At 35.0% G+C, this 17573-nt stretch overlaps 1 protein-coding gene across 1 annotated transcript; it reads left to right on the plus strand.

Moving 5' to 3' along the window:
- The first annotated feature begins 332 nt into the window (after positions 1 to 332).
- On the plus strand, positions 333 to 17141 carry LOC140063650 (phenolphthiocerol/phthiocerol polyketide synthase subunit C-like). The gene is made up of 5 exons (XM_072110085.1): positions 333 to 359; positions 835 to 1157; positions 7493 to 8949; positions 9059 to 9155; positions 10000 to 17141. The coding sequence occupies exons 2-5, from the start codon at positions 851 to 853 to the stop codon at positions 15444 to 15446; spliced, it is 7308 nt and encodes a 2435-aa protein (XP_071966186.1). The 5' UTR covers positions 333 to 359; positions 835 to 850; the 3' UTR covers positions 15447 to 17141.
- The last annotated feature ends 432 nt before the right edge of the window (positions 17142 to 17573 follow it).

Genomic DNA, 17573 nt, shown 5'->3' on the forward strand with positions numbered 1-17573 from the left:
TATAAGCATCAACATAATTTTTAAAAATCAACTTCATCTTAGCCTGTATAAGGGAAACATTTGGGGATTTTTGTTGTTGATTTAATTTACGACAGCAAAACACAACCTTTGGGGATTTTTTCAAATTCTTTTACTAACAAATTTTAGGCCTCCGTATTTCATTGGTCAAGAGTGTCACCTCTCTAGTCACCATTTGAAAATCAAACAAACGCGATAGTAATTTAGCTTATTTCATTGGTCCCGATCTCATGTTTGATTAGTCACGTGACGGATGACGTCAACATTACTCAACATTACAAAAGTAGCTGTTTAACTTTGTATTATATAGAAGAAAAATAGGGCAAAGGAATAAGACCATGGTAAGTTTTTGAATAATTTTTTTTTAGTTACTAAACTACTTTTAAGTAACGTGAAGGTCTATGTGTGCTTGTCGTACTTGCTCACTTGATACCCTCCGGGCATACACTAAGAGAGCATAACATTTTAATTCTTTTAGTTGTGGTTTACTTACGTACGCAACAAAAGTAATTTGACCAATCGAATCGCAAGCAATTTTATTCGAACCGTTACTTGATTCGTTGTTGCGTTGTCCTAGAAACCAAGCTTTCAGTTATATATACAGAACATTGATTATAAAAAAATAACACGGAAGGATAGCTACAACCTGGGTAACTACCATTTTAGAACACATTAAATCCTCCCTAACTCCTTGACGCCCTTGAAATGTTTGCAAACCAAGATTATAAAATTACTGGTCAGCGATAATGTTGTCGGCTAGGGAATTTGATTGCCATTTGTGTCATATGGTATTACCTTTTTTTTTTCTTTATAAAGATTTTGAGAAGTGAACATGAATAATAGAAAAAGCATGAACCAATCGTCATTTCCGCCCGTCGATCCTCTAGACGAAAATGACAAGGTTGCAATTGTAGGGATTGGATGCAGATATGGAGATGGTGTAGCAGGTCCACTGGAAATGTGGCGTATGTTGAAGGAGATGAGAGACTGTACAACATCTCATCCGGCTGAGCGTTTCGACAAATCAACTTTCTTTTTTCCTGGTGAAAAGAAGAAAGGTAAATTGTACACCAAACGTGGCGGTTACCTAAAGCAAGATCCGTTTATGTTTGACCGACAATTCTTCAGGATGTCCCCAAGTAAGTCGCTTTCCATCAATTACTATGTTTATGTGATTTGCATTAATGAACTTTCGCATCGGGAGGGTAGACGAAAAAGGACAGTAGATTTTAACCGATGCGGTAAGATTAATCTGCGCATGCGTATAAGCCCGTTCAGTTTGTCGATAACGTTCGGTTCGGTTAGTTCATGACGTCATTTTGAAACTTTTCTACGATAAACAAAAAAGATTTCGTCCTCAAGTAAGTCGCTTTTCATCAATTACTACGTTTTTTACGTGATTTGCTTTAATGAACTTTCGCATCGGGAGGGTAGACGATAGAGGACAGTAGGTTTGAAACGATGCGGTAATATTAATCTGCGCAGGCGTATAAGCCCGTTCATTTTGTCGATAATGTTCGATTAGGCTAGACGAAGTTTATGACGTCATTTTGAAACTTTTCTACGACATACAAGAAATATTTCTTACAAAAGATGCCGGTTGAGTTTTTTTACGTTTTATTTAATCAATATACGCTGGCGTAACATCTAGGTCGTGTCCACAGATGGTTCTCGAATAGAGTAGAACCCATATTCGGGGCAAATCATTTAACCTAAATTCATTTCAATCGTCAATAATTAATTATCTTTCTCAACTTAATTAGTATACTGATTTTTATTAGGTTTTAAAAATCAATATACCCAACTTTCTATACCGTCGAGTAAACATTCTAAAAGTTAGGCGCGATTACCGAATTAATCATTATGTTCCAGCTACGATCTGGCGACAAGCTACTGCTTCATCAGCCTATATCAAGCAACTATTAAGGTGACAGAGCTTTCTCAACACTGTTCCTCGACTCTGGAACACCTTGCCCATCTCAATTCGCCAATTCGTTAAAAATGATTATCTTTTTGCCCAGGCTTATACATAGTCATAATTTTTGTATTGTAATTATAGTATGCATAAACTCATTTTGATTTTTATAGATTCGTTTAAAAAGGGAAGCGTTCTTGTAAAGCCCAAATATGGTAGTGATATGCTCCAATATGGTGTGGTAAGACATCATCATGTCCATTGGGCACATAACTTTTTGTTTTCACATACATTTTGATAAAGTAGACATAGTTTGGCCCTCTTTAAGATTTTGATTTACCTTTTTTAGTTCTTTATTTTTAACTTTTCTAAATTAAGACCTAGCCTGGCTAACGCCAAACGGTCGTTCAGATCTGTTCCGGCATGATTCCGGCCCGGCGCCGGCAAATCAAATCGAACGTCAATGTTTTGTTTTCACGCATATCGAATGGCGCATTAGCCGCGTGGAACGCCGTGAAAACGAAACATACGGATGACGTCAACATTCTACTCATTTGCATAACAACGTAGTTTAAGCGAACAGACTTGTTCGTTTTTATTCCGCGCTTAACACTGTATAACGCAACGCATGTGTCGCGTCGCGCAAGCAACAAACGCCGCTTGTATTAAAACAAATCATGTAATACATTTGCCTAGCTACACATGCTCAATCATGCATTTTGGGTGATAAATAGCATATTGTGTTGAACAATTCGTACTGTTTGGCTTAATATAAAACATAACTTTAAATTTACCAGTTGTTTTCTTAATTATTTTTCAGAATTATGATGATTATTCCATGATTTGTTACCCTTTGGTTAACGTTTCTTATGCTACTTATCAGAAATAAGGTTCTCGACTCACGTAACTAAAGTTTTTCGTAATGCTTGCGCACGCGCATATCGATTTGTTTACAAAGTGGGCGGAGCTTGCGTGCTGCATGTTGGAAAATAGCGTTACAGTTAACGTTTACGTGCTCCTGCGATTCAACGCAACATGTTGATTTTATGTATGTGAGAAAGAAATAAAAATAAAGACAATACAGATTAATGAATATATATTCCCTTTGAAAGCGCAGCGTCGCACGTCATTTTCGCCTGAAAACAAAAGTTGCGGTTCGATCAGGGTTGGCATTTATCAATATTTGCTAATTATTTTGCTTAAGCTGAAATATTTAATAAGTATTTAATAACTCAAGCTTATTATCAATCGTCTTAGAAAACCAATTGTCTTGGCGCATGTGCAAAATTTAACATTATAGTGCAGTCAATTTTGTCTTGAGACGAAAAATCTTTGCTTACGCGTGCGCATTTGCTTCTTTCTGTTTTGGTGGCGGCGCTATAACTTTTATCTACGCACAAGAAGAATTCTGCTAACTATTCATTTATTAGGGTCGTTTGGCAACGCTACGAATACGATAACGAAAACGGATACGTCACACACACGTATTCGTTTTCGTAAGCCAATAAAAATCTGTTTTGCGTGGCAACGAAATATTGAGGGCGCCATCCAAAATATGACCGCGGTAAATTTAACGAAGCGCAGGCAGGTTGCTTGGCCGCCTAGACCTAGCGTAACATCAAAACGAGTGAGAACTTTCAAAACTGCGCAAATTTATCAAAATTGACCTGGCATTTTAGTAAATTACTTTTAGTAAATGATAAATCTATAATTATACAGTATTATAATCATAAATCTGATTCAAATGCAAAATGTATGACTGGTGATATTCGTCAACACGAATTCGCTTTACGAATATGAAATGAGGATCTGCTCAAATGTGTCATAAATGTGTGACGTATGGATGCGATAGCGAAAACGAATACGTATTCGTAAGGTTGCGAAACATCCGTATTACTTAAAATATAGAAAGAGCACAAAAGTCGTAAACTCAACTTTTATTTATTTGTATCAATGACAGCGACTCTTAGCAACCGATAGAGTTTTATAATAGTTTCTGGATAGTCAAATAAGTCACATCTATACTGAAATATTTCTAGCCCATCTTACTGAAGATCGATGTCATTATCAGCGTACATAATACCACGGAAAACGCACTAGCATAGTCTTTCGAAGTGTTCTTATAGGCAAATAACTTATGCTTATCAAACCGTCTTAGCAGAAAAATTGTCTAAGGTAAATTTTAGTTTGCGCATGAGCAAAATTAAACTCTAGAGGTCAGTAAATGTGTCTTAAGACGAAACAACCTTGCTTACGCTTGCGCATTAGATTTTTCTCTTAGCGATGGCGGCACTATATCATTTTTGCCCATATTATTACGCCCGTTTTCTTAAACAGGACTGCAGTCGTAGTTTGAGCTAAAACTTTAAAAATTGACGTCATTTTAATTCATAAACCGTACTTCAACTAAATCAGAGACTAAATCAGGCCAACCTCGACTAAATCGAGACGGATTGTGATCAATTTTTGTTAGTCCTCGAGGGGGCTGGCTAAATCGCCGACAAAATGGTTTTTAAACGGGGTTTAAGTTTAAGTCGAACTGCAAACTTTGACTACTTTTTTATGAATCGAAAAAGTAATAGCTCAAACTAGCACTTTTTGAAGTCGAAGTTTGAACTACGACTAAAGTTCGGTTTAAGAATTCGGGCGTTAAACTTTTGGACAAAGTGTCGTGCTTCGAATAATTATATTCCCATTGAAAGCACAGCACATTTTCGCCTGACAACAAAGTTGCGGTTCGATCAGTGGGCTGGCATTTATCAATATGTGCTTATATTTTTGCTTAGGCTTAAATATTTAAGAAAATAACTTAAGCTTGTTTATCAAGCCGTCTTAGCAAAACAGTTTTTTTACTTGGCGCATGTGCAAGCGAATTTGCAGGTGAAAGTGAACAAGTTGCCCATGAAAAGAATTCACGCGCGGAGCTTTCGCTATCCGAATTCACCGCAGCCAAAACAAAATTTATCTGTAATCACTACAATAATAAATTGCGCATGATCAGCTATTACCGAACAACCAAGAGCACAATCACAACGCAATGATTTGTCCTCCATGTCAAAGGTTAAACATTATCGCATTTATTTCGATAATAATATCCGATTTTAATGAGATAATTATCGGTTAACAGGCAGTAACAAAGTTTTTTTTTCTCTCTTTTGTGGGGATTTTACACACTTTTATTTCTTATAAAAATTCATATTTTTGTAAATAATATTTATCTTTATATAATAATTTATCTGTAATCACTACAATAATAAATTGCGCATGATCAGCTACCGAACAACCAAGAGCACAATCACAACGCAATGATTTGTCCTCCAGGTCAAAGGTTAAACATTATCGCATTTATTTCGATAATAATATCCGATTTTAATGAGATAATTATCGGTTAACAGGCAGTAACAAAGTTTTTTTTCTCTCTTTTGTGGGGATTTTACACACTTTTATTTCTTATAAAAATTCATATTTTGGTAAATAATATTTATCTTTATATAATAATTTATCTGTAATCACTACAATAATAAATTGCGCATGATCAGCTACCGAACAACCAAGAGCACAATCACAACGCAATGATTTGTCCTCCAGGTCAAAGGTTAAACATTATCGCATTTATTTCGATAATAATATCCGATTTTAATGAGATAATTATCGGTTAACAGGCAGTAACAAAGTTTTTTTTCTTCTCTCTTTTGTGGGGATTTTACACACTTTTATTTCTTATAAAAATTCATATTTTTGTAAATAATATTTATCTTTATGTAATATGCACAATTTTCATTAATATTTGTTTCTCTACTCTACTCAATTAATACAGATGTAAGTTTTTCTTATACATACATTAAGATATAATAATAATTATAATTATAAAACAAAATTATATTTTCATAACTATATACAAGTATTTCAACTCAAATATCCATAACAAAATAATTATAATTTTTAATTAATACCAATTACCAATATGTTATACTTTAAACATGTTCATAGCATTTCTTTAACACTTTCTTTTTACATGAACATAATTATAATTTTCTTATGGTATTATATTTTACACACATTAAATTTAAGTATACATGTTAATATACACATATAATTCCTTTATGAATGTATATTTCTACTTTAATCATGCTTTGATTCTTATGTAACATTATCTTCTACATAAATTAATATAATAATTCATAGTTTTATCTAGTATAGTTTGTTGTTTGCAACATTATTTTATCTCATAAAAAAAAATTGTTTATATTTATTTAATTATTAATAAAACATTTGAAGTTATTAATAGAAGAACCATTAGTTGAGCAGCATGAATTATAATAGTACAATGTGGTATTTTCTTTTACAGTAACAAAGTTAATATTTGAAGGATATAAGGGTTTTTTGGACCCGTAAAAGTGGAGTTTTTGAAGATTTACGATTATTTTTGGTCTATATTTTGTTATCTTTAACCCCAAAATAATAATGAAATTTTATTTTTACTGCCTAATTTGGTTTATAACAGATAAAAATTCCATGCAGTATAAAATCTATTGCTTTTTTCTAGAAAAAATAACAGCGAATTTATCAAAAGTGTTTTTGCACATTTAAAGTAAATTTGCATGGTTTCTTCCAGTTTCAATGGTTACAAGACCCTAAAATTTAATTAGTAATTTGTTTACTAACTAAAATCATTAGTGGATTTAATTAAAGATGTCTTCTTCCTAATACAATATTAAACAGTTTGGATTGCCACATTTACAATTTTGGCACACTTTGAATTGATTCTGACCCATTGTGAGACGGTTTGTACAACATTCGGAAATGGTTGGAGCAAATAGTTTAACCTAAATTCGTTTTAATCATCAATAATTAATTATCTAAGTAAAGTATGTACCGTACTGTACCAATTTTCTATATCAACGAGTAAAAATGTTAAAGTGTACACACGCTAAAAATGTGGAAAAAACGAACACACTTACACTTAAAATTTTAGAAAGATATAAAAATATATAGTTGTAAAGCCTACATACATCATCCTATATAGGTTTATTATTACAAATGGAAGTTAATTGAAGTAACCAACGACCACGTGGCCTTTCTTTTACATTATTTTTTAATTTTTTAATTATTTACTAAACAAATAAATGCGAAATTAAACATTGTAATTCGTAAAATTACAAGTCTATTACAGTATTTAACAGCCATTTTACTGAAATTGACCTGTTCACATGCATGGATCCTTGTAATAACTTGTTATACCTACATTTTAAAAATAATTGTAGGTGTGAAATTGGTATAAGTAGAAATTAACTGGTAACAGTTGTAGCTGAAACTAGTACTAGTAGTAGCATCTGCTATGAAGCTTTATTATGTTTTTTCTGTGACTTGTGTCTGTTTAACTTGAAATGGTTAACCTAATGTAGCTGTAAAATAGTATTTAATTTTTATTGTCTATAAAACTAAAAGCGGGAATATAATCTGCTATTGAAACTACGGCAGAATTGGGTCATATAAACTGAACTAAGCAACAAATAACGTTGAACCCCTGTTTTACAATGTAATTGTTTTTATGTGTAGGTGAAGCTGAACACATGGATCCACAAATACGAATTCTTCTTGAGGTTGTCTGGGAATCGATTGAAGATGCTGGTATTCCTGCTTCTACACTTCGTGGCTCTAACACTGGTGTGTATATGGGAGTAACGGCTAATGAGTATTTGGCCCTAACCGGCTTACCCTTTAGTAACATCGGTCAATACACAAATTCAGGAACCAACTCTTGCATGATTTCCAATCGTATTTCGTACGAGTTTGATTTAAGAGGACCAAGCTTTTCCATCGACACTGCTTGTTCGTCATCTCTCTATGCTGTACAGGTTGCATGTGATGCTCTAAGAGGAGGCGTCTGTGATACAGCAATTGCAGGTGGAGTAAATATCATACTTACACCATCTGTTACAATTGGGTTTTGTCAAGCTGGTATGCTTTCTCCTGATGGCCAGTGTAAAAGTTTTGATGAGTCAGCTGACGGTTACAGCCGAAGTGAAGGTGTAGGGTCAGTACTTCTAAAGCCACTTAAAAGAGCAATAGCAGATAATGATCGAATTTACGCAGTTATAAGGGGCGGCGCTCTAACAAATGATGGACGAACGCCAGGTATTGCAAACCCAAGTTTTGATGCTCAGATTGATCTTGTGCACAAAGCATGTTCAGCAGCGAAAGTAGACCCACGTGACGTTGCTTATATCGAAGCTCATGGTACAGGTACTAGGGTAGGCGACAAGACTGAAGCTAATGCCATCGGTGAAGCTATGAGCAAACAACGTTCGGATGATGCACCACCTTTGTATATTGGTTCTGTAAAATCAAACGTAGGACATGCAGAAGGTGCTGCTGGAATAGCTGGAGTTATTAAAACAGCATTGTTACTGTATCATCGTGAAATTCCTGGTGTTGTGCATTTCCAACGCGGTAACCCAAGCATTAATTTCGAAGACCTCAAAATGACCGTTCCTTCTACAAGCATCTCTTGGCCTGCTGATTCAAAATATCTCGCAGGTTGCAGTTCGTTTGGATTCGGAGGTGCTAACGCACATGTTGTTTTTGAAGCAGCCCCATCTACAATGCAAAATCATTGCGAGGTAACGAATGGTGATTCATCACATTCTGAGAAATCAAATATGTTAATGCTTTCAGCATCGACATCAGAAGCTCTTAAGCAAAAGTTTATCGACTATGGGAACTTTATTTCACAAAGTTCGGTTTCTCTAAAAAATACGTTATATACTGCAAACTTGAGAACACATAATCATGTTTTTAGAGCAGTTCTTTTAGCCAAGACCAGAGAAGAATTTATGAATATACTGCAAAGAAAAGTACACGGAGAAAACGTTATTACTTTAATCGAAGGAAAGGCACCAGAGGGCAATGTTATAATGAGACTAGTTTTTGTTTTTTCTGGCATGGGCACTCAGTGGTGGGGCATGGCTAGAGAGTTAATGAACACACAACCAATCTTCCAAAAAACCATGCAGGTAATTACAAATACGAAACAACGTTAAACCTGGAATATTACTGTTAAAATCACTATAGAATATTTTTGATCAAGAATAATTATAAAACACTTCTTTTTTTTAATAATAGAGAATTGATAGTTACCTTGGAAAGATTGGAGGAAGATGGTCACTTATTCAGATATTGACAGAAGAAACTGATAAAAACAGGATAAGCAAGGATACAGGTTTACAACGTTCTTATTCTGAGTTAATCGATGACATCTATCATGAATACATTCTTGTAGAAATGACTGTTAAACATTTTCGCAAACTATTGCAGTATTACAAATATTTTTTGTTCTCTTTTGTGGGGATTTTACCCACTTTTATTTCTTATAAAAATTCATATTTTTGTAAATAATATTTATCTTTATGTAATATGCACAATTTTCATTAATATTTGTTTCTCTACTCTACTCAATTAATACAGATGTAAGTTTTTCTTATACATACATTAAGATATAATAATAATTATAATTATAAAACAAAATTATATTTTCATAACTATATACAAGTATTTGAACTCAAATATCCATAACAAAATAATTATAATGTTTAATTAATACCAATTACCAATATGTTATACTTTAAACATGTTCATAGCATTTCTTTAACACTTTCTTTTTACATGAACATAATTATAATTTTCTTATGGTATTATATTTTATAAACATTAAATTTAAGTTAAAATTGTTAATATACACATATAATTCCTTTATGAATGTATATTTCTACTTTAATCATGCTTTGATTCTTATGTAACATTATCTTCTACATAAATTAATATAATAATTCATAGTTTTATCTAGTAGTTTGTTGTTTGCAACATTATTTTATCTCATAAAAAAAAAATATTACAAATATTGCATATTTAAACATCAGGAATATGATTTGCTAATAAAATGATGCTGAAATGCTAATGTCATATAGAATACCATTAATTGAGACCAGAATAGTTTATCCACTGACACTCGAACTTCAATTAGAAACATCTATTCTTAATATTATATTGTTGTTTGTCTTCAACAGAAATGTCACAAGTCTGCATTTGTAGCGTACAAATTGGATTAGTGGAACTATACAAGCTTTATGGAGTAACCCCAAGTGCCATAATCGGTCACAGCGTCGGAGAAGTAGCAGCAGCCTATGCAGCGGGACTTCTTTCTATGGAAAATGCAGTTAAAGTAATCTATAAACGAGGACATCTTCTCAGGAAAACAAGTGGTTCTGGGACAATGGCTGCAGTTCTTCATGACGTAGATGTTGTCAAAAGTAAGCTGGAGTCTACTCCCAGATGTATAGACGTGGCAGCTGTAAACAGCCCTACGCAAATTGTATTGTCAGGTAAAGCAGAGTTAATCAATGAATTTGCATCACAGCTGAATGAAGATGGTATTTTGACAAAATTACTAAGGGTTAATAATGCTTTTCACAGTCGTCACCAGGAAGGTATAAAGGAAGAATTTCTGAAGAAGACACGTTTTCTAAAGAAGAAAACGTTTTCCACTAACCATAGACCAGTTATTCCAATGATGTCAACTGTAACTAACCGATACGTTACTCTACAAGAGGCTAATGATCCTGCTTACTGGTGGAGTAATATTCGCCAGAAAGTGCGTTTTAGAGACGCCGTAGATGCCATACTAAAGGACGGTTACAATAGCTTTTTAGAAATAGGAGCTCATCCAGCCCTGTCACCAGCAATTAAAGACATTGTAGCCTCGAAATTGAGCACCCCAATGGTTCACTTTATCACTCATTCTCTTAAACGACCACGTGATGTAAATAACTCTTCCAATGATAATCTCAACTTTAATTTGTCATTGGCCCAGATGTTTGTACGGGGCTATCCGATTGATATGACACCAAGCTTTCTAGGATCTAAGTGTGAGGTAGAATCCTTGCCATTGTATCCATGGCAACGTACCGAGTGTTCAGCAGCAACCTCTTCAAGGAATGAGATCATGCGGTATCCAAACTCTTTCCATCCTCTTTTAGGAAAACCAGACACTTCAGCTAACTTCTCTTTAAACGAAGGCTTTCAGGTTTGGAAAGGAACTATTGGAACCCATGAGGAACCATGGATTGCCGATCACGTGGTTCAAGGTAGTGTAGTGTTTCCGGCTGCTGGGTTTATAGAAACAGCAATAGCGGCGCATCAGAGAGTTTTTTCCGATTCACTTCAAGTAATTATTAAAGATATGCGTTTCGACCGTTTTATGTTTGTTTCTGATGAAGGGACAACCGTTGAAACAACAACCGAATTGGAAACTGAAGGCACAGCAACATTCAGATTTTGCTCACTCAATACAATAGAAAATAAATGGACAAGGCACACAACGATGACATTGATTAACACGCATGTTGTGTCTGGTCATGATATATGTCTAACTAATATGACGTACCTTCCTGTAAGCGAAATAAGAAATAGATGTCATGAAGAACTCGATCAAACTGGTTTTTATGCCTTCAAAAAGCAAGTCGGTTTTAATCTTGGTGAAAGTTTCATGTGTATCGAGATGGTAAACTACAACAAACTGGCCGACGAGGCACTTTTCTATATCAGAGCACCGGATACTGTTGCTGCACAGTCAAGTCGATTCTATATCCATCCAGCTTTACTAGATGGTATCCTGCAAGCTATGGCAGGCCTTGAACGTCTACAAAATACAATTATAAATCCCACAGCAAAGCCCGAAGGTCGTGTTCCCAGATCTATTGAAAGGAGTTGCTTTAAAAAAGGCATATTCCCAGAAAGTGTATATCTTCATTTTAAATTAATGAGCGACGGCGGAGCAGACGTTTATGCTGATGTTTCTGTTGCTATTGCAGACACCTTGGAGGTCATTGCTATGTTTTCAAAAATCCGTTTTGGATCAGTGGCTGGTCGTAGTGAAGACAGCAATATTAAAATATGGAATAAGGAATGGGTGCCTATCGACATGGGCATGAAATCATTCGATCCAACGGGTTATACCTTAATAACAGGAAATGACAAGGAGTTGTCATTGCATCTCCAGAACCACTTGACTTCGGCTGGACTTGAGTGTGGTATCTACAATGGAGGTGATGTTCAAGAAGAGCAATTATCTATGGGTGGTAATAAACCATTGTTACATATTATAATCACAATTAAACCGGGTGACAAGAGAAACCATGACAAACTTTCCAGGAAAAACTTTTTGGAACTGCAATCTAGCATTGCAGAAATGTGTATCAATCACTATAAAGCTTTATCAACCCAGAAAAACATAGATCCGAAAATATGGCTGATTACACGAGATGGGTTTTATGTCACACACGATGACGTAGTTGATCCATGCCAGGCTTCAGCCTATGGTTTTGGTATTTGTGCGGTACAAGAAAATCTTGATTTCAAGCTCTCTATTTTAGATATTCCATCAGGAATTATCAATATTACAACGGCGGATTGGTTATTGAAATACATCTGGGGCAGTGACAATGATGAGATAATCATTGCATTACGTAAGAACGAGTCATCGCCAACAACGGATTTCAACGTGTATGTGTATCGGTTGTGTATACGTGATAGTTATCACTTTCCCTGTAAACAGTCATCATCTAAGTGGAAATTTAACGTTCGACAAAGTTTTGAAACTGGGAGATTGTTGCTGACAAAGTTCATTTCTGATAAGGAAGAAACCAACTCTGTCACATTGACAATTGTTAATATTGAATCTTTCCAACTGCTTTCATCTGAAACTCAAGGTTCTTCTAAAGAGGTAAAGCCGATTGTACTGTTTTGTGGAAATTCAGAAAAGTCCTCGTTGGTGATTGGTGTTTGTTCTTCAAACGAAATGAAGTCTACAATACAGTGCAGCAACAATGAACTGTTAGAACTAGAGACAAACCTTCCACCTACACATGTAATTGATATTGTCTCGTCATACACTGTTCCATTTCTTACTGTTCGTGATCTGAAACCAGATGGTGCGACGCTTGTTTGCATAGATTCTACTGAGGATAAACAGTGCTTAGCTGTTGCACACGTGGCTGAAAAAATGGGTCACAATGTTTTGATTGTCATCAAACATTTTCCCGAGAAGCATAGCTTGGCTTCAGATGCTTTTCCGAGATTCATTGAAAGTACAGACGTAATGTCTGTCTTGAATGGACACAGTGTGGGCTGTGTGATAGGATATATACAGTGCATAAGAGAATTAATCAAGGTTAATGAAGGATTAAAGGACAGATTGACAACGTTTGCAAAAGTTGAAATACTGAAGTCTAAGGAAGACATTCCAGTTACTGATAACCTTGGCCTCTCTAGAAACGTAAGGGTTGTGGTCAATAGCTACACATTACCATTGCTTTGTCAGTTTCACAAGATGAAGCCTACTTTCAACTCGTTATTGAATCTGTTTAAGGAACCGCCATCAGCACAGAAATATATAAAGAGTCCACATATCAAGCTACTTAAGGAAGTAAACACCAGAGATAAGTATGCATTTGATGATGTTATATTTTCAGTTGAAAACCACGAATCCGTTCGTGTAAATTATGACTTTTCGGGAAGAGAGACTAGATTAAGCATGCGCAATTATTATATTGTAACTGGTGGTACGACTGGATTCGGACTCCGTCTTGTTGAATGGCTAGTGGATAATGGAGCTGGACACATTGCCATCTTAAGTCGATCTGTGCCAAGTTTTGAATCGGAGAAAATATTAAGAAGTCTTACAAATCGAGGAATAGAAATAGTGCACATTAGAACAGACATTACAAACAGATCGGATATAGAAAACGCATTTGCTACAGTTTTAAAAGATCGGTCTAAAACTTTAAGAGGAATATTCCACTGTGCTGCGCAGTATGATGATAGGCTAATAGAGAGTATCGAACCAGATAGCTGGAAGAGAGTAATTGCAACCAAATCATGGGGTGCTCTTCTACTACATCAAACGTCAATTAAGTTTAATGTTCAACTGGAATACTTTGTAATGATTTCTTCTGTAGTTCAGTTGGTAGGAAACACAGGTCAGGCAAGTTATTGTGCTGCTAATACATATCTTTCATCTCTTGGTCATTATCGTAGAAACCAAGGTTTACCTGCAACAGTCATCTGTCCGGGAGTGATTGGAGACACTGGATTTGCAGCAAGAGTGTCGGGCATTATAGAGTTTTGGGAAAGAAGAGGAATTGAAAGCGTGACATCACAGCAGGTATTGAATTTACTTGATGTATTGCTTAGTAGCAATACCTCTGACATGGGGGTAACTGGAAATCTTCGAATTAATGATGTTATTATGGAATACCGAGGTATTCTAAAACATCACGACTATGAAGCAAGTTCAATGATGCTAGGATTTTCTTCTACAAGATCCCTGGGTCAAAACGAGAATGCATGTGACATTATGCATTTAAAACCAGATGAAGCTAAACTTTATATTTTCCAGCAATTGTGTAGTTTCATCTCCAAACGTATTGGCTTAACTGGTGACATTTCTCCAAACTCCGCACCGTCTTCACTCGGAGTAGATTCATTGACTGCAACTGAATTGAGCGGAGACATCCAAAGAACTTTTTTTGTTCCATTCCCATCTATGGAATTGATTAATGCAAACGCGACAATGCAAAGTTTGTCTATTTTAATCTATAGAAAAATATTAGACAAGAATGAGGTTAGAGGTCAACAAAACAGCGAAGAGGAAATTGAGGAAGACACGTCTTGGAAGGCATGGTATATAATGGATGAGATGACTATGTCTCCTATTATCCAGCTAATTTGTTTCCCGCCAAATGGCGGAGGTCCGTCTGTATATGCATGGTGGCAGGAAAAACTGAGTAAGAATAATGTGCAGTTAATCATGGCACAATTACCCGGATGGGAAGGACGTCATAATGAGAAACCTCTTCAAAATCTTGAAGAAATTGTGAGTAAATTAACGGAGAACCTAGCACCACGACTTTTGCCAGGCAGGTTTATATTGTTTGGTCATAGTATTGGTGGACTCATCGCATTTGAGGTTGCTCACCTTCTAAAAACTATGGGTTTACAGCCGGCTCATATGATCATTAGTTCTTGGTATGCACCCACGCTGGACTATCCTAACTCAATAGAGCTTTCAAAAGGGCCAGTTATATTAAAACAAATTGAACAAGATATCAACAACAACATCCCAGTAACCAACAAATCTCCAACGCTTTCTTTTGTTGATGATGACGTGTTGGGAAATCCTGATGTGATGAGACGCCTTATCCCTTGCTTCAATGCTGGCTTTAAAATCTGTCAAAAGTACAATTACACACACAGTACAAAACTTCAATGCGGTATGACTGTGTTTGGAGCCAAGTCGGATCGGTTTATTCCTCCCAACTCATTAGATGCATGGTGTCATGAAATTGATGAAAATCATCATTTCAAAAAAATAATGGTACCAGGAGGTCACATGCACATTAGAAAGAGAGCATTTTTCAGAGATATTCAAAAAGCTCTTAAAGATACATTCCAGTAACCAACAACAAATAAAAGGCTTTCGTTTGTTTATTTCATAGAATTTTAGAATATAAACTTTCTTATCATTGTAAACATTTTACTTATTTTAACTAAAGGCAGATTGCACACCTACAAAAATGCCCAAATATGCCCGTTTCCATTTCTGATAATCATCTAACCAATATCAATTTCTTTAAATAGTGTAAAATTTAATTTTTTTATTTATTGACGTTATTAAACAATCATGACTCAATTATATTGTATATAAAGACAAGATTTATTTTAAAAGGTTGACTTATTACCCGACATTACGTAATTTAGTTAAGTTATTTAGACTCGGCATTATGGAAATTCTTATTTGTAAAGAACTTCCAATGAATATTTTGATTGTCTTTTTCTTCCTTTTAAAAATCTTGGTTTGAGTATTGTTTATTAGTAATATTCTTATGTTTGAATTGTTTATTGTTTTTATTTAAAGACAAGTTATACATGCAAGGCAAGACAAGATTTATTTTAAAAGGTTGACTTATTACCCGGCATTACGTAATTTAATTATGTTATTTAGATTCGGCATTAAGGAAATTCTTATATGTAAAGAACTTCCAATTAATATTTTGATTGTCTTTTTTTTCCTTTTAAAAATCTTGGGTTGAGTATTGTTTGTTCTAATTAGTTTATTAATATTCTTCGGTTTGATATGTTTATTGTTTTAATTCTTTGTTTGTTTTACAGTACCTTGTAAAAAGGGTGATATATATCGTTGGGTGATATAGGTAATTCTATTCATCATTTGCATATAATCGCTGGATAATTCGACCGATCAGCACACATTAATGTATATATGCTGTGCTATTTTTTTGTGGCAATGTGTCATGTCTATTTCTAGACGCATCCAGACTTATGTTGTTCATTGACCTATGACCCGATGTTGCAGGTTAACATTTAAACTTGTTTGGAATCAGGGAAATGACCGAGTTATGACGTAGGCTTTCCTCTGTTTTTTTACCACCAGTTGACCTGATGATAGCGACTAGGACTAAACGTGAAATATTGCCAAAAGCAATTGGTTTGATTTATCTGATATATTTACTGTTGTTCCGTTTGCTAGATAAACATACAATGTAAACATCAATTTGCTATGCACGTAGAATATAATATGCAAAAATATTGTATTCAAGTACAGTAGGCTTATCTAAATATGTTCCCCCAACAATTTACTACGTTCTATTTTGATTTCAATGTCTAACCACTGTATTTACTAATTAAAATGTAGTACTAATAATGTGGTATACCAAAATTAAGGACATAACGTCAGTAAACACAGAATATGCGGTTCTATTATAACATTGGTTGCCAAATGGGCCCCATTTTTTACCCATATGGATCGTTGTTGCATACAATACTTAAATCCCATATGGATAACCAATATGGTACCCATAAATGTTCCCATCGACGATATACAAAATACCGATATTTTACTCTCAGTTATTATACCATATATATGTATGTATACTCAGTCTTATACCATAATAAGTACACAGGTGCGACTTATACACCGAAATATACGGTACACTAAATTCTAAAATATTTAATTAGGCCTGCTAACAACGACCTAATGCTAGGCCTACTGTGTAGTAGGCCTAGCCTAGGCTTGTTTAGTCACGGGGCCTAACGCGCCAAAAACAGAATTAAAGTGTGAAACAAATTATGAATAGATGTTTGAGCTCGTTGTTTTATTCAGTTTGTTTTGTTACTCTCAAATTCGCGTACAATTAACAGAGAAATTAACATTAAAAAAAAAAAAAAAACTTGTTTCCACCCGCCCCAACAACCAAAAAATTTACAGCAAACAAACAATTTTTTTTCTTAGGCCCTATAATATAATCAGAAATTAGAAGAAATGGTCGCGCTTTGCGGAATTTTTGACCCACGAGGTAGCTAGAAGTATGACGTATGTGATGACGAAATAGAATCGCTCAATAACATCGCACTCAAAACGTTCCTCTGTGGTGTGACACGCGACGGGTCGTGTCGGTGTGGGGTGTCACGAAACCTCAGACCACGAAAGCTCAGACCCCCTAAGACCTAAGATCACGAAAGCTAAGACCCAACACCTAAGATTACAAATATTTATTTTTCGCACCTG

This window comes from Antedon mediterranea, chromosome 1 (genome assembly GCF_964355755.1).
Source record: "Antedon mediterranea chromosome 1, ecAntMedi1.1, whole genome shotgun sequence".
NCBI classification, from domain to species: Eukaryota; Metazoa; Echinodermata; class Crinoidea; order Comatulida; family Antedonidae; genus Antedon; species Antedon mediterranea.